Source organism: Larus michahellis, chromosome 6, assembly GCF_964199755.1.
Source record: "Larus michahellis chromosome 6, bLarMic1.1, whole genome shotgun sequence".
Lineage (NCBI taxonomy): Eukaryota > Metazoa > Chordata > Aves > Charadriiformes > Laridae > Larus > Larus michahellis.
Genome location: NC_133901.1, coordinates 15,676,744 through 15,698,239, shown reverse-complemented (window position 1 = coordinate 15,698,239; position 21,496 = coordinate 15,676,744). Strand labels below are relative to the sequence as shown.

Below are 21,496 nucleotides of genomic sequence, written 5' to 3'. Positions count from 1 at the left end.
ATTTAGACTTTTGGAGATAGGAGTGCCAAGGGCCATAAAATGGGGCCTTTTGTGCCATGTTGTTGAGTGGATGTAGGACAGGGCATGGGCAAGGCCAGCCAGTACTGTGAAGATTTGGAAAAGCTTCAGTGATTTGTCTATATGGACATAGCTCAGTACGTAATGCACAGAGCATCACAAAGTATGTCCAGATACAAACAACATACTCTGTACTAGAGAAGGCTAAGCTTGAAGTCTCAGTTATACTGTGGGCTGGCATTATGAGTTTATAGCTTTGACAGATCAGTCTACTGTTAGTTTTTAACAGATTTTTTTTTTTTTTTAAATGCTTCCTCTCATCTGTCCTTATAACAGGGATAGCATAGCCTGGAAGTAACGAGCAGTGACTGCATTGTCTGTCCTAAACGCTGAAGCCCAGTCCTTTCTGCCTCATTCTGCGACGTCTGATACTTAAGCAGCTTGAGTTCTCTTTCAGGCTGAAACTAATTTGTAAAAGTGAGAATCCTGGAAGGGAACTCTTTTATTGTAATTGGTCTTAAGCTTGGCCAACTTCTGAGACTTCCAAGGCTTTGATGCCCATTCAAAGACAGTAGTTTAAGTGAAACAAACCCAGGCAGAAACCAATGTTAAATTATTTAAATTTAACCAAGTAAAATTTCACAGCAGTTTTACAGCTTTACTGTACAAGAAAAATGTAACCTTACAGTATCACTGTTAATAGAGTTCTGATTTTAAGCGCACTGATCCTGCTGTAATTTCACCTGCTTAATCAGGGCATTTGTATGTAAACTCTTCAGCAAGCTCTTCAGCTCTTTCAGTGTGTACTTTCCACTCCATGCTGCTGTGATGCTGATGTTGCTGTACTGAAACCTTGAGAAACCTGAGTTTTCTTGTTACTTTGCTTTTTTTGAGTCACTCTGTTTTTCTTCCATCTTACTGGCAGATTTCCCCTGGTTCCTTTTCTAATGGAGGTTGGTTGTAGCAACCCACTTTAAAAGAGCATAGAAGCTGGGCTTTTTTGGTGAGTTCCCTCCACCCAGAGTTATTTTTAACACTGCCGAAGTCTGGTCTTCGGTGTGAGAAGTTACGCGTTTTTGTGTGCATGGAAGTATTATTTATTTGTTTATTTCCAGACTTGATAGTTTTGTGACACTGTGATCTAGGTGCAAGGTAGGCAGGAAACTCTTTTAGTCTCATAGTCCTTTATCTTTGGCCTTTATAAGTTCAGAGTAGAGCTCTTCACTCGACATGAGCTGGTGGTATTGCATCTATTGAGTGTTTGAAGGTTTCCAGGTGGGATTGTGTGTACATAATTCAGTGAAATACTAGATTATCCAAGTGGGGATATTTGCCTTGATGCCTGCTATGGTTGTAGGAATGTTTTCTTTGGACTTTTGAAGCAGACTGCCTCCTCAGAGAGTTTTTGTATTTATTTTTTTCAGGCATGAACTGATTTTCTTTCATCTTATAGTGCCTGACCAGTAGTGAAGGTGTTTGGCAGAGCCCCTTGTGCACAGGGACAGCCATACCACTTTTCAGTGCTTCTGGTACAGTGTCTGCCTAGCAGCTGCTGACAGGACTCAGCACAAGGGGAATCAGTTAGGACTGGTGTAAGACCACAAAAAAGAAAATTAAGGGCACTAAATTTCAGCAGGGAGCAATTTGGAAAGCAACAAGAACTTCAGAGTGTAAACAGAAAGTGATGGTGCAGTGAGGAGGGAGAAAGGAGAAGAGGGCAGGCCTGAGGAGAAGGACTTTTGGGGGTGCTGGTGGACAAGAAGCTTAACATGAGCTGGCAATACGTGCTTGCAGCCCAGAAAGCCAACCACATCCTGGGCTGCATCAAAAGAAGCATGGCCAGCGGGGTGAGGGAGGGGATTCTGACCCTCTACTCTGCTCTGGTGAGATCCCACCTGGAGTACTGCATCCAGCTCTGGAGTCCTCAGCACAAGAAGGACATGGACCTGTTGGAGCAGGTCCAGCAGAGGGCCACGAAGGTGATCAGAGGGCTGGAGCCCCTCTGCTATGAGGACAGGCTGAGAGAGTTGGGGTTGTGCAGCCTGGAGAAGAGAAGGCTCTGGGGAGACCTTATAGTGGCCTTCCAGTACCTCAAGGGGGCCTACAGAAAGGGTGGGGAGGGACTCTTTATCATGGAGTGTAGCGATAGGACACAGAGTAACGGTTTTAAACTGAAAGAGGGGAGATTTATATTAGATATTAGGAAGAAATTCTTTACTGTGAGGGTAGTGAGCCCCTGGTCCAGGTTCCCCAGAGAAGCTGTGGCTGCCCCATCCCTGGAGACATTGAAGACCAGGCTGGATGGGGCCTTGAATAACCTGGTCTGGTGGGAGGTGTCTCTGCCCAAGGCAGGGGGATGGAACGAGATGATGTTTAAGGTGCCTTCCAACCTAACCATTCTATGATTCTATTCTATGAAGATGCTTGGGAAATGAAAAGCAGCATCTGTGCCTTGAGCTAGCACGCAGTCAGCTGGAGAATAAAGTGGGAACCTGCAGAAGTGCTCAAAGGTCATGAAAAAGGTAATCCATGCAGGCTAGGAAAAGATCGAAGTTGCGGGCACAGTGTGTTTTCACACACGTTCGTGCTGTGTAAGTTTTTAAGGAAGAAACAATCCAGAAAAATATTTTCAAGAGTGGGGAAAAAGCACTCGGGTGAGGATCAAAGCACAAGGTGTGAACTGGGGACAGACAGGGTCCTTTCCAGAGTTCTCATGAATACACCAGATGGTATATATCGCTTGAGGGTAGCTCTTTAAGCAACTGTTTAAATGGGTATGAGATGGTGGAGGGTCCAGTGAGCTGGGAGGCTGCCAGGGCATCCCCAGAGCAGAGAGGCGATGCTGAGGAGAGGGATGAAGCCAGCGGACGCGCATGTGTGCGGTGACACTGTGCAGAGCTCGCAGCAGGGCCACCTCTGCCATGGCTACAGAGATGAGGCTCCCTGTGATCTCGTGTTGTTGGAGCCTGTGGTTGATTCCATAACCCAGCTTTGTTTTGCCTTGGGCAACTCTATTTTTTTCCACGGAAGTTAGTTCCTCAAGGGCATTGTGCACTATAGTATCCTGTGCAGAGCCCAGGAGGAGGTGTACACAAAGCTGTGTTACACTAAAAACATACCTCTTAGCAGTAATTCTCATATCATGTAAGAGACTGCTGAAGTTGTAGTCCAGCTGGCATGCGTTGTTCCATTGGTTTATAAACAGGGTGTTTCAGGGCAGGTACGAGCCGCAGGAGGAAGCTGGTAAGTGAGGTAAGAGCTGTGTCACCTCGGTCTCCAGGGAGGTCAGAAAAATGATGTCGTATCCTTTGGGAAGAGGCAGTTTGGGAAGGATGCCCGCTGAGGTTCAACAGCATTTTGAGGGTTTATGATGCTACGGTCAGGTAAAGAGCCCAAGAAAAAATAAAAAATACCTGCAGCCAAGATTAGGTAAGACTTTCCGTGACGCCATGTACCTGAGAAGGTACATTAAAGCTAAGAGGATGGTTATGGAGGGAACAGAAGTATGTATGTTGAAGTATGTCCTCTGATTCCTCTGGGGAGGGGGCTGATGTGTGGGACTACAGTAACTGGCAACTGCAAAGAGGCTGGACAGTTTCCCAAAATTAATTATTTGGGGATACACACCTCCAGGGATTCCGTGTGGCCAAGATGGGCTCAATAGATATATTACTGAGAAGCCAGGAAAATGTCTCCTCCACGAGCAACATTGAGATGGAGGATTTAGAAGCTCTGAGCAGCCGTGCTGACGGCATCTCAAAGTGTCTCTCAAAAGAGGGTTTTTTATTAACTTGGTATGTACAAGGAAAAGGGAGAAATAATTTTCAAAGCTGTGTTACCCTCCGGAGGGACAGAGATGGAGGCCAGATTTTGACGTAACTCAAATGGGTTTGATGTAATTTATTGTCACCAGGCAAGGATTTGGCACAAAACTGCAGCACACCATAGTGAGCTAAGGAGACAAAGCAGCATTTTAGCTTGAAATGTGATTAGTTCCATAATAATACCTGTGTAATTTTTAATAATGTATGCTTTCAGGCTAACACCGATTTTTGTTCACTGCAGCTGCAGAACATCTCTCTCTCATTCCTTTGTGCTTCCATGTCCGTTCTGTCTTCTCTTTTCTTTAAATAGCAGCCCTGGAGCAACCATGCAGCCAACAACTGATGTAGTTTGATTTTTTGGGTGTTCTTAACTAATTAATATGATCTTCAAAGGATTTGAGTAAAAACTGGAAGTGGAAATAGAATAGTTTTGGAAGAGGACTGTGATGCAAATCTGCTGTACTTGGTTTGATTAGAGAAGTATTTAAAACCTAGAAACTTGGAATAACCGTTTCTATACTTTTGTAAAGTGCTCCCTTGATTTTTGAAATGGCGGTTCGTGTGTGTGTGTGTATATATATACACACACAGATATATGAAGTTCAACATATAATTGACATAATTTTTTAATAATCTTGAAATACAAATAGTATTTTATAGTAAAGTCAGTATTTGAGAATATGGTACTGAAAACAGAGATGCCCTGTTAGTAATCAACTGCTCCATTTGCACACAGCAAGGGGAAACGCATGTAAGGTTTGAGCTTGTGCTTAGTAATAAATAGAACATATATATTTTAATACTTAATGATTACTGTGTATTCTTTCAGCGCTACCCAACTGACAAGGCATACTTCATAGCAAAGGAGATTCTTGCTACAGAACGGACGTATTTAAAGGACCTGGAGGTTATTACAGTGGTAAGGGGTTTTAACTTACTTTCATGCTTTTTCTTAACAGATTTGTAATTGTTAATTTGGAAAAACTTGGAATTTCTTCCAGGTAACAGAAGAAGAAAGTCCTACGATAAAGCATAATCCATGAGCCATGTAGCTGTTACTTTCCTTGGTCTATAGGCCCTCATGTTGGGAGAGCGGATATTTTCTCTGGGCTTCTATAGTTAGCTCCGATAGCTACATCACATGTCATTATGATGTCTTAGGCAAACTTTTTCTTTAAAAAATGTGAACAGGGACAGCCTAAAAATGTTTTGCATTCAGCTTCAATGATAGTCATTGCTGTCAGCTCTGTTTATAGTCTAGACATCACGTCTGTGGTATTCCTTGTGAAACTTTTCTCTTTGTGCCTTCAGATCATGAGAGCAGATGAAAATTTGCCAAGGGTATTAAGAATCCATAGGGTTTGGGGGAGTTTTTTCTTTTTTTGTTGCTGCTTTTTCTTTCCACTCCTTTTCCCCTCCTTTCACCCGGAGTAGACAAGTGAGTCCTTGTTTGGAGGACAGCTTGGGTTTCCAACTCATTTTCTTTAAGAGCTTTTTGTTCATGTACTCCAGGTTTGGATGCTGACTGTTGTGTTTCCATAAGCTATTGTTTTAATTCCACTGAAGAGAAGTTTGAGTCCCTTAACGCTGTATGTCTTCTGCTGAGGTGTTCTCTGTGAGCACCATCTCACTCAAATTCGTCCTACACCACTTCCTTAAAAGATGGGGGAACATCTGGCAGCTCAGAGGATTTTTGTAATGTTCACATCCCTGACAAGAAAGTGGGGAAACGAAACTGATAAAAAGTGCAGCATGTGACATGCAACCAGATGCCTCCAGCTACTGAGTAACTCGCACAGGGCTCCAAGTTTTATGAAAGAGCAGTTGTATCTGCGTTGAAGTCCAAGCAATGGTGTATCATCAGCTGTGGCAGCCACTCGGTAATTGACTATAATTTAGAGCCGTTACCATCCATCTCATCATTGCATTAAGAAACATGCTTGTGACCAGAACCAATAATAAGCCTCGTATTTGTAATGTTTGGCAAAGAAAGAAATTACATCTTTTCATCTTTCCCAGATTACATCTTCCCTAAATATTTCTCCTTCCTTCCTGCTGTTTCCCTGTGCACAGACTTTCTCCTCCCCCATTGCTGCAGGAGCAGAAGTTTTTATGGTAACGATTAATTTCTCAAATAGAGGAATTTATCATAGCTTATGATTTTTCCGACAGTGGTTTCGCAGCGCCGTTATCAAGGAGAATGCTATGCCAGAGGGCCTGATGACGTTACTCTTCTCTAACATAGACCCAATTTATGAGTTTCATCGAGGCTTTCTGAAAGAGATTGAGCAAAGGCTATCGCTGTGGTAAGCGTTAATAGTGCGGGGCATGGGCAACAAGCAGGGGGATCCTTTTCCTACATCCTCCCATCAGAACCGTACTTAATCTATATTTGAATTGGTGTTTCTGCTTAAATAGAATTAAGGAAAAAGTATGCTAGTAAATTATAGTTTTAAAAAAATAACCACATACACATGTTGTAAAGCCCATTTTCCAAGCACTGCCTTGTAAGCAATATCCCGTAGCAGTATGAACCAGACCAAGGGTTTTGTAATCACAGAATCATTTAGGATGGAAAAGACCCTTAAGATCATGGAGTCCAACCGTGATATAACTTGGTGTTGTCTCTCTAGGCTTAGAAAAGAGATGGAACACAAGATCAAAAAGATAATGTGTGTGTTTTTCAGTACCTTCCAGTTAATGAATCTCCAGGTGAAAAATCTAGGAAACACTTTTTGGTAATTAAGATTAGAGTTCAGGTCTTGCAGCACAACTTATTTTAAAGAGAGTGTCTTTAGTCTTTCAACCTTTATATTACTTTCTCCTGACCTGAGATGTAATGTACAAGAATCTAATTACCATTGAAAAGGAGGTGGTTAATGGAAACTAAGTTCGAACAAAAATAAATTATAAATTCAGATGGGATCATGTTATGACATTTATTGAGAAGTCTGAGAGGTTAAACTCCAAAATGGACTTTGACACCAATTCATTTCTAATCTTTTCTCCATTCTCTAAGCATGGCGTTATGTTTGTTATTTTATGCAGCTTCCATACTTATTGTACCAAGTTTTCAATCCGAACAGTGAAACGGGAATGTCAAGTGGCTAAAAATGGGTGGAGGAGGCATTAATGTTAGTACTGCTTCCCTTAATTTTACTAAAGCAGTCCTTAAAATACACAGATACCTGGGAAGTGTTTCTTAAAGATTTTGTCTTGAAGTACAGGGGAAAGTGGAGAGAGGAAACTGAAATTTCTTGATCTCCCATGTACTGCACTTTCTTATTTCATCTCCTTATATGTGTTTCAGGGAAGGAAAAGCCAATGCTCACGTGAAAGGAGATTATCAACGCATTGGAGATGTCATGCTCAGGAATATGCGTACTCTAAAGGTAGATAAAGGATTAAAATAATGGAAACTCAAGATTGTTGATCCATTTTTTCCTTTTGTCAAGGATGAGAGTTCAAGGTTTAGTATTTCCAGTAAACTTGGAGTGACTTGCAAACAATTATTGTTGATAAGCAAATTAAAAAAAAAATAATAAAATATTTACAGCAAGGTGTTATACCAGTGTTGCTTATTTAAGCACCTACATTTACCTTGAGAAAAGGCTGTTTGTTTATTGGTTATTCAGCAAAAGACAAAGAAAAATTAATTAGCTTCAATGTCTCTCCTACATTTGCACAACTCAAACTCTTCCCTATGGAGACACCATTTCATAAGGTTGTTTCGTTCCAAAACACAAATATTTTTTAACTGCAGAGTAGTTTCTTCTGAGATGAAGTCACTTTTACGTGGCATAGAGTGCCTTCATGGGACAGTTACGCTTTGTGTGGTAGTAGTGGAGTAATTATGCCGTTAAAACCAGTGGCCTGAACGGGAGTGCAGAAGTGTCAGCACTCTCTGCATTTGACATTCCCAGCAGGCACAGGCAGGCAGAGTGCTGCATGGACACCTATTTCGACCCCAGTTGGGAGCTGCCTGCCAGTTTCTTTAATTAGATAACCCTAGATGAGACAACTCTCTCGGCTCCCTTCTGCCTGTTCTAAAAAAGTCAGTAATCAACAAGAATTGTCGTAGAATGGCGAAGCATTAATGGGTGGTGCTACCAGCTCTTCTCATCAGAGGCACATGGAAGCATGACTGCAGGAAATAGTGAACAGAGGATAAGCAAACAAATACTTTTATTTTTAATACTTTTTTTTTTAAATTAACAACATTTAAATAATGTTGTTAATGCTGGTTTTGTCAATGCTTATGACAATATAGAATCGTATATGCTGTCTTGGATTATATACTTGTGGTCAGAAATAAAGCCAGAGCAGGCAGTGGATGTTTTTTCTTACTCGCTGTGAAATCTGTTGCAGACTGATTGCCTTTGGTCTGAATAATCTTTTATATGATTCACCAGGAATTTACCAGTTACCTGCAGAAACATGATGAGGTCCTGACAGAACTGGAGAAAGCAACTAAACGTCTAAAGAAGCTGGAAATGGTTTATAAGGAGTTTGAGCTGCAGAAGGTTTGCTACCTGCCCCTCAACACGTTTCTGCTCAAACCGATTCAGAGACTGATGCACTACAAGCTGATCCTGGGGAGGCTCTGCAAGCACTACACAGCAGAGCACCGAGACTTTGCAGATTGCCGGAGTGAGTGAGCACTCAGCCGTTCACATGCGAGGCAGAAACACATTCCCATGTACATAAAAAAAATTTTGCCCGTACCCTGGGGGAGACACACATTACATCTACAAATGCGATGTAAACACTTTTTTCCATTTAGGACCCCTCTGACACTTGCATGCAGCTCTGTGAAACAGACAGGAACTTTAATTTAGATTGCTGAAAAAGCGACTGCTTAGCGAATACTGTAATTTAAATATCATGAAAAAAAACCACAACGGAGTACACCAAGTACAACAGCAGAAAACTGGCAGGAGGCAGCTTAATTAAAAAAAAAATAAAAATGTTCGGCTTACATTTTAAAATTATCTTTTTTTTTCTTCAAGGATTTTGGTACCGGGTTTCGTTGCCCTCTTACCATACTGTGGTGCAGGGCTCCAAAGCTTTCAGCAATAGATAGAAAATTGCCTTAACTGCTAGTTTGTAAAATGCAAAAGGTAACTTAAATGTAGACTGTAATGTAGACTGTTCTCTTTGCATAGAATCAATGCTTTTTGTGGCATTCCAGGAAGTGTTTTTCTCATGGTAATCTTGACGGATCTTAATGTGAAGCTGGAAAAGTAGTCCTTTTCTTGTCCCCTTTTTGCTTTGTAATATCAAAAGCTTGCGTATTGAATTCCATTAATTTATAAAGTAATCTTTGGCAGAAATAGTTGGCTTTAATTTTTTAATTCACTTTTGGCTATGTGGGAAATACTTTTTACATGCGCAAACTCAGATATACCGAATAATTTTCCACTATGAAGTTGCTTCCTAGTCTCCATTTTATTTAAAGCATAAAATATGCTTTAAGAAGTTGGCAGTTGGACTTGTTGTAGGTCCCTTCCAACTCAACTATTCAGTTCTATTCTAAATCTGGCTATAAATTTCAGGTTCAGTTTTCCAGGGATAAAATCGGTGGCCTGGGTTTGTCTGCTCTGTTCTGATCCCCTTGGTCCCGTTTTCCTTACAGACGCGTTGAAGGAAGTCACAGAAATGACGTCTCAGCTGCAGCACAGTCTCATCCGCCTGGAGAATTTCCAGAAGCTGACAGAGCTGCAGCATGACTTGATTGGTATAGATAATCTCACGGCACCTGGTAGGGTAAGTATCTCTGCTTAGTTTTTAGAGCCTTTATTGTTTTTATTGCCAAGGAAGTGCCTTTCCACCGTGTATTTGCCATCCCTGCCTCTCTGTTTTATGGAACAACTGTAAAGGCTTTGTATAATTGTCTTCATGGTAGGTCCCATGGAGGTCTTGGCGATGTCCTAGGGAATAGATCAAAAATGCTTCTGCTTAGACTCTGTCTAGTTTGGTGTTTCCAGGACAGCAGATAGGGGGTACGCTCAGTGTTTGAGTGGGAAGCAGTATGTTATGTACTCAATAGGCAACCCACTACCAGCTCTGCTTATGTCTGTCTGATGGAATCTGTCTGTGGGCTGAGACTGCACAGAGGACGTAGTAATGGCGAGAGCCACATCACTGGGCAAAACTGGTATCGGTGGCTCTGGTTTTCTAGGAGTTTGTTTAGTTCCCGCTTGGTTTTTTGTTTCTTTGTTTTTGATAGATATACTGAGCGTAAGTGCCGGAGCATCGCGTATGCTTTTGGGATGCTATAGCAATCACTGCGGAGGGATGTAAGTGTAATAGGTGAACTGCTGGTGTCCAACAGGAAACTCTGCTCCTTTCCCTTCTCTTCCTTCACTGATTTAAACGCTGGCAGCACGGAGCTGATTCGTTTTACAAAACAGAAGGAAAGGTGTCATTTGGCGTTTAACAAATCTGTTAGCGATCATTGCTGGGCACCAATCAACATCTGTATAGTCTGGGATGAAAAAAAAGACTCATTAAAATTCTCTGTGTTTGGGAAAAATCAAGCTTTGCCTAACTTTTTATTTTCTGCTGCAGGAGTTTATCCGGGAAGGTTGCTTATACAAGCTCACTAAGAAGGGTTTACAGCAGCGGATGTTCTTTCTGGTGGGTGTCGTTTCTGGTTTTCATAAACCCAAAGTCTTCAAGATAAAGTTGTTGTGAATGTGTGTTTTCATGTGCTTGTGATGAAACTTAGCGATCATAAGTGAAAACTCACTCTGAGGGATTTTGAGATAGAGCATAACTGTGACAATACTGTCTGTTCAGCTTGTTTCCTTAATTGCACATAATTTCAACAAAATCTTAAAATTCATTGTCTCTTTTGTAAGTAAACAAAAGAGTGGTTTTAAGGAACGTAGGCCAGATTGACTGAGAAATGGTGTTTTTTCATGCAGCTACAGTCGCCATTAAAAAACACATTTTTAAAAAGATGTCAAAAAATACTTCAGCTTTAGAATATTGATTTTTTGTCTTCAGAATATTGATTGTATGCTTCCTCCCTTTTTCAGTTCTCAGATATGTTACTGTACACAAGCAAAGGGGTTACAGGGACAAATCAATTCAAAATTCATGGACATCTTCCTCTGCATGGCATGTTGGTAAGTGGTTTCAAGTTGCATCGCAGCGTTAAGGAAAATGACTTTGCCTTAAGGCAGGTTAAGGCAATTCCTTCAGGGCAGGAGGAGCAAAGCCGCAGGCTGCTTCCAGGCCAGTGACAGCAGCCTGCGGTGCTGCTGGCCATGGCGTGTCTGCAGGCTAAGGCTATTCCTTCCATCACTTTAGCAAAACAGCGGGAGCACACCCTTTTGGCCATTCGTATTCACGCTGCTGAGAGGGGCTGATCTGGAAACAGGGATTTGTCCTGGCTTTTTTCCCCTGTGCGCACACCTCGGCATATAATCAGTCCTTCTGCCTGCCCACCCCGCTATTCTAATGGGACTGTTCTTTCTGTGTTTGATTTGCAGCTGATAGTGCTCGACCCACCGGTAAGTAATAAGCTGAACCCTGCTCAGAACCCTCCTTTTCTTGCCTGCTGTGCGGCAGTAGAAACGCACAATATAGATTTTCATATAGAGCCAACATAGACTTGAAGTAGGTGGTATTTGTAAAAGAGTAGCCGTTTTCCCCTTATTGCAACCAGGCTGTAATCATATTTGACTCAAATTCCTAGCCAGCCAAGGAGGACAGTTTTAGTTTTTATCAGTCACCAGGTAGTGATGAGAAAAACCTTTTCTTTTTCTGCAGGTGGAGGAGAGTGAGAATGAATGGGCCGTCCCACACTGCTTCACCATCTACTCAGCACAAAAAACCATAGTGGTGGCAGCAAGGTAACATTTCTTTTCCTCAGTTGCCTGCAGGTTTGATAGATACCTGCTCCAAAGAGTTACTCTTCGTTGGTTGGTGCTGAGCCAGGGGCGTGCTTGATGCCTCCTCTGGAAAGCATGACTCAAAACAAACACAGGACTCTTCGCAACTCCTTTATCAGTGTTGTGTTTTGGGAAGGAGCAGTTCATCTCACCAAATGGTGTGTTATTAAACACACAGCAGCAGCAATAACGCTGCCATTGTATTGTTTTCTAGTTAGCTGAGGTGCCAGTGGCATCCTTTAAACAACTGCTATAAAGGAGGAGAGGGAAAAAAAAATTTAAACATACAAATACTTTACAGACCCAAAAAGAATTAAAATCCAGAACGTGCAAATGGATGTAAGGAGGAAGAGTTCCAGCACGGGTCTCATGGAGGAAGCTGGAAAGGGAGAGGAAAAGTTAAAGGCTGGCTTGGAGAGAAAACTGATCTCTTTTCAATGTAACTTCTTCCTGTGCAGTGAGTTTGGTGCATTTTTTTACTTTAAATCTGAAATACGCTTAGGGTGTCTACTACACCTGTTCTCTCAGGATCAGCTTTAGGAGGTTTCGTCCCTCTGCAGGTCCGCTAAAAGGCAGCTGGATTTGGGTATGCTGAGAATGCAGGATGGGAGCACTAAATCTCATCTTTAAATTTATAGGGTTTTTTACTGCTTGAAAAATAGCCATTATTGAAAGTTTATAAATCAGGTGTCTAGTGGCACGGGAACCAATATGTATGCAGACATATTCAACGAACAAAACTTTTTTTTTTTTTTAATTCCAGCCTAGCATCTGAAAATGTCAATTATTTTTAAGATCAGCCATTTCTTAGCAGCTGTGAATCGAAAAGTGCTTGAAAGGTTCTGAAATTTGGAAAAAAAAATATTATTTTTACCTTGACGTAACTTAGAAATAGCTCAAAGGTGGTTGTTTTTCTTCTGTTGCCTCTCCCCACCTGTAAAAAAAGCATCACTGCTGGGCGTAGACCATGCGTGGAATTTTCAGTCTAAATTAAAAACTCAGAAAAAAGAGATGGTTACCAAAAAAGTCCCGCAGACCTTCCCAAGCAAACACAAGAGCCTGTAACTGTATATAGCACTTTAAGCAACAATTCTGCCCACAGGGAATGTAGACAGAGGTAAAAAAGAAATGCCACAGTCGTGTCTAAAGGGAAAAGCTTACACTATTGCATACCGGTGGATATAGATACATATATGTGAGCTGTAAACTCTTACCCTGTAACCATGCCATGAGCCACGTAACCCGTAATGGAAACTATGTGGGGTGAAAGGAGTCCTCATCTTCCTGCGCTTGTGTTTGACTTGCTTGAGATGTAAGGTAAATGCTATATCCCCTTCAAAAGATGGTCCTGTCCTTCGCGTTGCCTTTTATCCTTTGAACAAATAATTTCCAGTATGGTCGTACCACCCATCTCCAAAATGCTTTTTGGAGTGAAAACATGATTTCATGTTTGAAGTAACCCATTGGCAATGAAGCTCTCTGTATGAAGAACAGCGATGGCCTAGACCACAAAGTTCCTCTTCTGAGTCTGATAGCTCCAGAGGGGGATGTTCTGTGGCCCTCTGGCTGTCTGTTCATTCTCTTTGCTGTGAAGTCCAAGTTTTTAATGGTTACTTTAGTCTTGTTTCAAGGCTTGAAAATAGAGGTGAAGACTGTATGAGGTCAGCTTCCTTTCTGGAAAGCTCATGCTTTGGAGGAATTTTAATGTTGTTTTTATTTATTTAACGAAAAGGGGACCGCTCCTTGTATTGGGCAGTGACTTGTGCCTTCTTTCAGCAATCTAGTACTCCTGTCATGGCTCCAGGCGGGGGTGGTCTCCATTCGCAGTGTTTGTCTTGCAGTACCCGGCTGGAGATGGGGAAGTGGATGGAAGACCTAAACATGGCAATTGAAATGGCCAAGAAATCTACTGAGAAATCTGACATGCTTCTGGAAAACTCAGTATGCAACCGCTCCAACAGTAAGTGGTGTTCCCTGCCTTCTTGAAAAGCATCACTTGTCACGTCCTTTTCATTTTTCCTATTGTGAATTTGATTACATAAATGGAGTGTTTTTATAATTCATGTAGTAATGGATAGTTACTGTGCTTTTGTTATGTTTCAGTTAAAAGATAAATGCTTGTCTTCCTAGACTGATGTTCCTAGTAGCTTTAAATACAACAGAGATACTCCAGTTGCAGAATCATTAATTTTATAAGGTCCTTATTCATCTCTTACATAGATTTTTTTTTTTTCTCAGTCTAACCACATAGTGTATTTTCTTGTCCAGAAATCAAGAGATCAGCAAGTTCTTTTATAGCCCAGCATTCTTATGCCTGTCTCTGGCGGTGTTAACGGATGTGCTGAAACATGTAGTATTCCTTCCTGGAGCTCTTTTTCGTATTCCTTACTAAGAATTGACTGAAGATGAAGTGTGGGGATTTTTGTTTGTTTGTTTTAGACAGTAGTGAATCAGCTGCCCCAAGCAGAGCTGAGTAATGAAAGCCACAACAATCTGCTCAGAGTGGCCTTTAGGAGCTGTGTAACAAATTCAAGTTGACGTATTTTAAAACTGGACCATTGCAAGAGAAAACAGTTTTTCTCAGCAATCCCTGCTTCTCTTGCTTTTTGTATTGCACACTTTTCTTAAACCGCTGCCAAATTCTCCTCCCCCAGGATCCTCTGATGAGGTCTCTCTAGAACAGGAGTCCGAAGATGACATACACTCTTCTCGTAGCTCCTTGGACAGGCAGAGCCACCACCGTGCCAACACAACCATGCACGTGTGCTGGTACCGCAACACGAGCGTCTCCATGACTGACCACAGTGTGGCTGTCGAGGTACCTGCAGGGCGCAGCTCTCACATCTCAGTCTGTCCGTCCTGGCTCGCTTGGCCACCGCTCGGCCTCCACTCCACCTCCCATTTCGCCTTGGCAGCGTCTCTGCGTCCGTGGGAGAGCATGGGCCGTTGAAAGGCCACTGCATGCTTGCCCCGCTCTGTGCATGTCTGCGTCTCGGCATACACACGCTCTGCTCTCCTTGCAGCGGGGCTTTGCTTCGGCAAAGGCACTGAAGGAGGGAAATTTTAAAGGAAACCCGGGATATCCTAGGACTGAATTGTTCCTTTGCGTTTCATCAGACTTGCTGGAGGATAAGTTACCTGTCTATTACATTCTCCTTTAGAGATTGACTGTGCTATACTGAGCTCTGGTTAGCTACTGTACTGCTCCGAGAGTTAAGTTCAGTGGGAATGTGACTTCTCTGCCCTTCCCTCGCTGGCAGGGGTGAGCAGCAAGCATTAGGAACTGCCGTTTTATGGCAGCGCAGTGTTACGCTGAACTGAGATGTATTATGCACCCACTGAGTTCCTGTTACCTTGGGTCTTACCACTCAGCAGGGCTTGATGCAGCACTGGTGAGACGTGTTGGTACCAAATCCTGCAGATTCCGAGGCAGAGGTCTGTTGGGCGCTACTTGCGCAAAGCACTGCTTGCACAGGCACTACAGGTTCATGTGAGGTGGCAGTTGGGTAGGAGGCCTTCCTGGACGCTGGCATGCTTGGAAGACTTCCAGAAGTGTGAAGGACCCTAAATACCATGAAGAGAAAAAGAGGGTCACTAACTAGACAAACAGCAACGGGGCAGGGTGCTGAATCCATGTATTTATACCCTTCTGCCTTCCCTGCCCTGCTGTTAAGGCACTTTTTGTTCAATGGAAGGAGTTAAAAGTTGGGCACTGAAGCTCCTGGGTTTTTGTGATGCAGAGAGCATATCAGTCAGCTCAGTAAAGGAAGCACTATAGATGTTACCTTGGCTTAGGGTCCAGAAGTTGGACACTAGAGCGGGAAATGGAAGAGGTTTCTATCAGAGGGGACAGGCCTTCCTTTCCCTGCTGATGCCCTTGTGAAAGGCGACTTCTCACTGTTCTGTACCCAGATAATGAGACCTCCTTGCTACAGGCTCTGGGATTAAACGTGTGAGTTCTCGCAGCTCCCTCTCGCTTTGATCTATTCCATGTTCTAATACCATCATTTTTTTTCACAATCCATTTTCCTTTAACAGATGCCTGTCTTCCATCGCTTCTCTTATCCTAATGTTCTGTTTTTCACTTTCTCTCCCCCTTTTCTCTGCTCAGTTTTCTGCTCTCTTGCTGTTTCTCCAGAGCTTCCTCCTCGCTATTTGCTGGGCCAGGCCCAACGGCCCAACACAGTCACCCATGTTTGTTGGTACCGGAACCAGAGCCTTTCCCTGTCTGATTACCTGTGCATGATCCAGGTAAAAATGCCTCTCAAGTTCTGTGCTGGTGGGGAGGAGCTGTGGGATGCCAAGGAAAATGTACTGCTGCTGGCTTCGTAATTGCTTAGTGAGCCCACATGTGCTAGCGTCAGGATGCCCCAGCCAGCCAGCGGCAGAGTTGTAACGTTGCCTTGTTGGTACAGTATTTCCTCCCAGTTCTGCTTCCCAAAATGATTCTCTGTAATTCTGCTGTGTATCCTGTCTTTTTCTCTAATTACAAAGTCTATTTGCTCTCATTCCATGTTGTAGGTTTCCTTATCCCGCTGCACAAGTGCTCGGTGACTCTGACTCCAAGGTGGCAATGTCCAGCTTCCCTGCTTGCCGTGCCAGCCTTGGCTTCGCACAGCTGCCGCCTGTAGCTTGGCCACAACTCTGGCACCCTCTGTTTCCTCTTCTGCTTTATTTTCCTTCTCACACAGTGTGTTCTACGTGGTTTTTCTGCGCGTAAGAAAGGGTGGCTAAAGGGATGGACGCCCTTGTGGCTGTCACCATTCCCCTGCCTGCTGGCTGCAGAGGAGAGCGGTCGCTGGAGGGATGAGTTGGAGCAGCGCCCTCCTATGCGCTGCCTGATGCTGCTCTGAGATACGGCGAGCACTTAAACATAAAGGCAGGGTGGAGAGAAATCACTAATTTGTCCATAACAGGATAGTTGTGAATTAGTTAGCTGAAGATACAAAGTCACCCGGTCACCGTGTGAAATATCTGGGAGGCCTTTCACAAGAGGGGAGCAAGTGCAGGAGCAGTTACGGCAGGCAGCCTCAGGCTTTTCATCTGTGTCAGCTTTCATCTTTTTCTGAAGGATGGCGACCTCAGGTTTCACGGTAGTTTTCTTTTTGTTCTGTGCTAGAACCAGCTCTCTGGATACTTGCTGAGGAAGTTCAAGAACAGCAACGGCTGGCAGAAACTCTGGGTCGTTTTCACCAACTTCTGTTTGTTCTTCTACAAAACGCACCAGGTGAGCAGACGTAGCTGAGGGGGCTGCGTTTGGGGTGTCGAGGGGAACCTGGAGGCCCTTGGTGTTCTGCTATGGGCGCAGCTCGTTGCTGTTTGAAGGAGAGTAACAAGTGGAAGAGAAGGTAGTTCGTAACGAAGCCAGTCTCTGTAAGGCCATGGGCCCTTCTTGCAGAATTTAATTGGGATTTCCGATTCTGTTAATGGTACGGACCTTCTGTGGGTGAGGGGGAGGATGTCTCCTCACGCAGTGACTAATGGCGGTGAAGGAATTGGCAGCCTTTGCTCAGTCTCTGTCCGTTTCTCTCCCCGCTGGGCTTCAGCGTCAGGGATTAAGAGGCATCAGGGGTTTTTCTGCCCCTGGTGCATTCAGCACCTGCTTGGTAACAAAAACGGTGCTGCAGTGCAGCCTGTGCCTTTTCATCTTATTAACCCAACAAACTGTGTTTATTTTATTCAGGCTTCTTGCTTTGAGGGCACGTTTCTTTTGGGAGGGATATTTTAACTTTCATGTCAGATCTGTGCTTGGAGTTCCAAAGAGAGAAACCCTCTGTGGAGGGGGTAGGGGAGGGGGGAGGCCAGGGAGCAGCGATGGGCTGGGGATTAGAAGCAAATAACTCCGTATAAACAGTGAAAGGAGTTGGGGGAGGGTCTCATTACAAGCTATGGGAGGCCTCGCAAAAGATAAAGGCTGCTTCTCCTCCCGTTCTTTTTTGAACAAAAATCCCAAGACCTTGCCTGTACCTTCCTCAAAAGGGTTGAGTGCGCGTTGGGAAGAGCTGTGTGGCAGAGGATGCCTCGCACTAAGGGCTGGGCTATTGGGCTCTTCCAGGACGATTATCCCTTGGCCAGTCTCCCGCTGCTGGGCTACGCGGTCAGCTCCCCTGTGGAGGCAGATGGCATTCAGAAGGATTATGTCTTCAAGCTGCAGTTCAAGTCCCACGTGTATTTCTTCAGGGCTGAGAGCAAATATACCTTTGAGAGGTAATTTTCTGTTTTGTCTGTCTGTCTTGGTATATAACATGCTGTTAACTCACTGGTTGATCATCCAGAGCCCTCTCATTCCTCCTGACTACCTCCCGGTCCGAGTGACCTTACAGCACATTCTCAGTAATAAAAGTTCCCTTCCTCTTCCTACTGATGATGTTTGGAGATCTGTCCTCCTTCCCAGGGGGAGCTGGTGGTTGCATCTAGGGCTGGAGGCTCTGCTTTATCTCGGGAGTCTGTGGCTTCCTTTGAGCTGAGGAGGGCTGTGAGACGCTCAGCCTTGGGAGTCAAGATTTCTAGGTTAATGAGAGCTCTGGTAAGAATACACTGGGGTGGTTTTTTCCTCTCGATCTCTGGAAACAGGAGTTATAACACAAGGCTGAGAGCAACAAGTGCAGTGCAGCTTTTCACTGTACTGCTTTCTCTATAATTATATTTAGCAGTGCTGTCAGGGGCTTCCACACATGGTCCAAAGTTAATCACATCTAAAATGCATCGCATCCAAACATTTGCCGTTACGTTAGCTGTTGAAAACCCTTGCATTGCATTCTGCCGCGCGGGGTAGCATTGGTTGTTTCGGAGCGTGGATTAATGGAGAAGGTGTCACATACTTTCCCCATCTGTGGGAGAGTATCACACACTTGTGAGCAACGTCCGTACCGGCTGCCTGGGACAGCAGGGAGTTGTGCTCTGTAATCCACTGGTCTCATGCAGTGATTTCAAGGGGGGGAAAAAAAAAAAGTCTAATTCACAATGGATTGCTTTTTTCACTGTTGCTTTGCTTTCTTCCGTATGGGCAAATCTGTCAGATAACTTATTGTAAGAAAAACAATCCATTGACTAAGGAATATTTTTGTCAGCCTTTCCTCCTTGGTAAACACTTTCTGTACACTTACAAGAGAGTACGGTGTGCCCTCATAAAAGCTCTCTGGAGCTGAAAGCACTGTGGAGCTGTTACTTGGACAGGCAACCGTGTTCTGCGCTGTATTTACCACATCCCAAGCTATTCGTTGGAAGAATTAGTTTCCTAAAAGAAGGGTAGAAAACGAGTGTTTTGTGAGGTTTGGTGAAAGGGGTACAGCTCATCACTGAAAGACCAACATCATGCATCTGTGAGTGAGGGGTTGAGCATTTCTCCTGTCCTTTATTGCCAGGTGGATGGAGGTGATCAAAAGAGCAACCAGTTCTCCAGCCAGGTCGAGCCTGCTGCTTCCAAAGGGTGAGAAGGACAGTCACACAGACTGAAGTGGGGCAGAGCTGGATCTCTGCTGTAAACATCAACAAAAGAGGCAGGTGGAAACAGGAGTCTCTGGAGTTGATAAAGCAAAGAACCAGGAAGCTCATTTCCACCCGCTATGGAAAGTGGGAGCGAGGGAGTTGCAGATGGGGATCACATCCATCCCCAATGGTGTGGAAGAGGGGCGAGTCTGTTCCAGCTGAACCTACTTAGAGAGAACCTAACAACCACAGAGCTCCGGTGTGCACGCATCGTGGAAGGCTTATTGTTCCGGTTGTACCTGTACAGTAACATCCTTGCCTGCCCTGAAGGCAAATGCCACCTTGTTTTGACATTTTGACTGGACGGTCAGCACGCACAGGAGAAAAACAGCAGTCGTCAGTGGTGCAACTGGCTCACAGCTGCTGGTGCCATGGCTTGCTGGCTCCCAGAAGTTCCCTTCCCCTGACGCTCGGCACGGCTGGCTGTACAACTGCTGTCCTGCTGCTGTTCACGTCACCCTGCTGGCACAGTCAGACTAACGGGGGAGCACAGATGTGTTAGCTTAAACACAGTTCGCTTTGAACAGAAACCGCAGCTCTCGTGGAACAGCTCTGCTCTTTGGAAACTGCAACGGCAGCACGTTTCCAGGGGAAGTGGGAAGACTGAACCTCTGCTAAGCTGTTGAGGTTTCGGTATATTGTGGGTCGGTACAGGTAGGGTGCATGGTTTCTCCTCTGAACTCTGCTACGGCGCATGCTGAGAGGGTCAACCGCTATTCTCATATCACAGTTCCAGAGTTTCTTTATCCTGTAGTAGGCATTGCTTAAGGCATGGGATGGCAAACACACTCTCCACCCGTATGTGGGTGATGTTTTTAAGGCATTTAAGCAATATAGGAGAAACAGCTTCTCTGAAGGTCACTGTTGCTTGTGCTTGTGTCATGCAAAGACTTCTGAAAATCCCTATTCTTACCTTTAAATTTGGCGTGGGATCCATCTTCCGTTTCTCATGAAGGTGTAAAAGTCACTGGATTCCAGATGGAGCATTAGTGTCTGTGGACTCTATTAAATCTCTGTGTTAAATCTGAAATGTTTGCAGTTTGTTCTGTTTTTGTAAAGCTGTCACCTTTTGTTGCCTCCACGGAAGGACTGAAATAAGTTAAGTGCCACAAAATGCTGTTGGACGTGGCTTTGATGGGCTCTAGGGACTCTGCTTTTATATTAGATAGAAAAGTATTTGTGTACTAGAAGGAACACTGAAGTGGTGTAATGAAAGAAAAAGGAAAGTGTTGCACGTTGTGAGGGTGGAGGAACGTGGAGATCCCTGTGAAAATGGGAAGTACGGAGGCCAGCACGTGCGTTCTCCAAGGCTGTTTCAGGTTATGGTCTAAAACATCTGCGGGATGAGGACTGCACAGTGGGGGTTCCAGAGGGATTTTCCAGACCTCTCACTTGGCGTTTGCATCCTAGAGGACGAGTGACTGCAGATCCAGCCTTCGCTACCACCGTCACAATGACCATTGTCCCATGTAAGTTAAATGTACTTAATTTATTAGTGTCCTTTTTTTTTTTTTTATTAACTGTTGTAGGTGTATACACATGAATTGACTAGGTATGTTATAACACAGCTGAATATGATTGTTGAAAGTAAATAGCATCTTGGTATAAAACTATCTCAGCCTCTTATTCCTGAGCCCCCCATCCCATCCCTCGCCCACTCGGGGGACGATGGATGGCATCTGCACAGAAGCATTGCCCTCCTCAGACCTGAGAGGAGAGGTTTCACACCGTCTCTGCATTCATTGGTTTTCTGGGTGGTACTGGCTGTTCCTTTGTCACAGTCACATAGTCTCTTAGCAGGGCTGCTGTCCTCTTTCATGAGAACTCTCCTGTGCAATTCCTGTCCTTGGCCGGTCTCCTGTGGGGATGCTCTGCAGGAGCAAGTTGCAGAGAGGAGGAGCAGGGCCTCTGCCAGCAGCTGGGGCTCTTCGCACTTAACCCTTGCCTTTAGTTGCACTCACTTACTGTAGCAGGGCTTTCTAGCACCAGGATGCGAAATACTTTTTTTGGCCTGTTCAAGTTACTCAGTACTTTCCTAAGACTGCGGTTCTTGGCTCACCCAGCATCGGCTCTGCTCCATCCGCAGCAGAGGAAGCACCGAGCCAGAGTGACGTGGAGGAGCCACCATTTCGGAGCTCGTACCGTCAGGCTGGGGGAGCAGCTCCAGGGCAGGGCAGGAGGAACGGGCTGACAAACGCCACCTGAAATTCAGCAAGGATAACTGCACAGTCTTGCACAGGGGGACAAAGTGCCCTCTGTGTCACA

The 21,496-nt window shown here is 44.3% G+C and overlaps 1 protein-coding gene across 5 annotated transcripts in view; it reads left to right on the top strand.

Annotated features, from left to right (window-relative positions):
* Positions 1 to 20,837, top strand: part of FARP2 (FERM, ARH/RhoGEF and pleckstrin domain protein 2) — an 83,996-nt gene extending 63,159 nt beyond the window's left edge. For 3 of the 5 annotated variants that reach the window (XM_074590918.1, XM_074590916.1, XM_074590915.1), the window contains 14 exons: positions 4,672 to 4,761; positions 6,015 to 6,148; positions 7,153 to 7,234; positions 8,255 to 8,492; positions 9,478 to 9,608; positions 10,413 to 10,481; positions 10,886 to 10,975; positions 11,342 to 11,362; positions 11,622 to 11,704; positions 13,585 to 13,703; positions 14,398 to 14,561; positions 16,863 to 16,970; positions 17,799 to 17,950; positions 19,108 to 20,837. In XM_074590918.1, the coding sequence (XP_074447019.1) occupies positions 4,672 to 4,761; positions 6,015 to 6,148; positions 7,153 to 7,234; positions 8,255 to 8,492; positions 9,478 to 9,608; positions 10,413 to 10,481; positions 10,886 to 10,975; positions 11,342 to 11,362; positions 11,622 to 11,704; positions 13,585 to 13,703; positions 14,398 to 14,561; positions 16,863 to 16,970; positions 17,799 to 17,950; positions 19,108 to 19,198 (1,572 nt within the window). In that variant the 3' untranslated portion in view covers positions 19,199 to 20,837. The remainder of the gene's footprint in view (positions 1 to 4,671; positions 4,762 to 6,014; positions 6,149 to 7,152; positions 7,235 to 8,254; positions 8,493 to 9,477; positions 9,609 to 10,412; positions 10,482 to 10,885; positions 10,976 to 11,341; positions 11,363 to 11,621; positions 11,705 to 13,584; positions 13,704 to 14,397; positions 14,562 to 16,862; positions 16,971 to 17,798; positions 17,951 to 19,107) is intronic. The other 2 variants (XM_074590920.1, XM_074590919.1) reach the window with 1 other exon arrangement.
* The last annotated feature ends 659 nt before the right edge of the window (positions 20,838 to 21,496 follow it).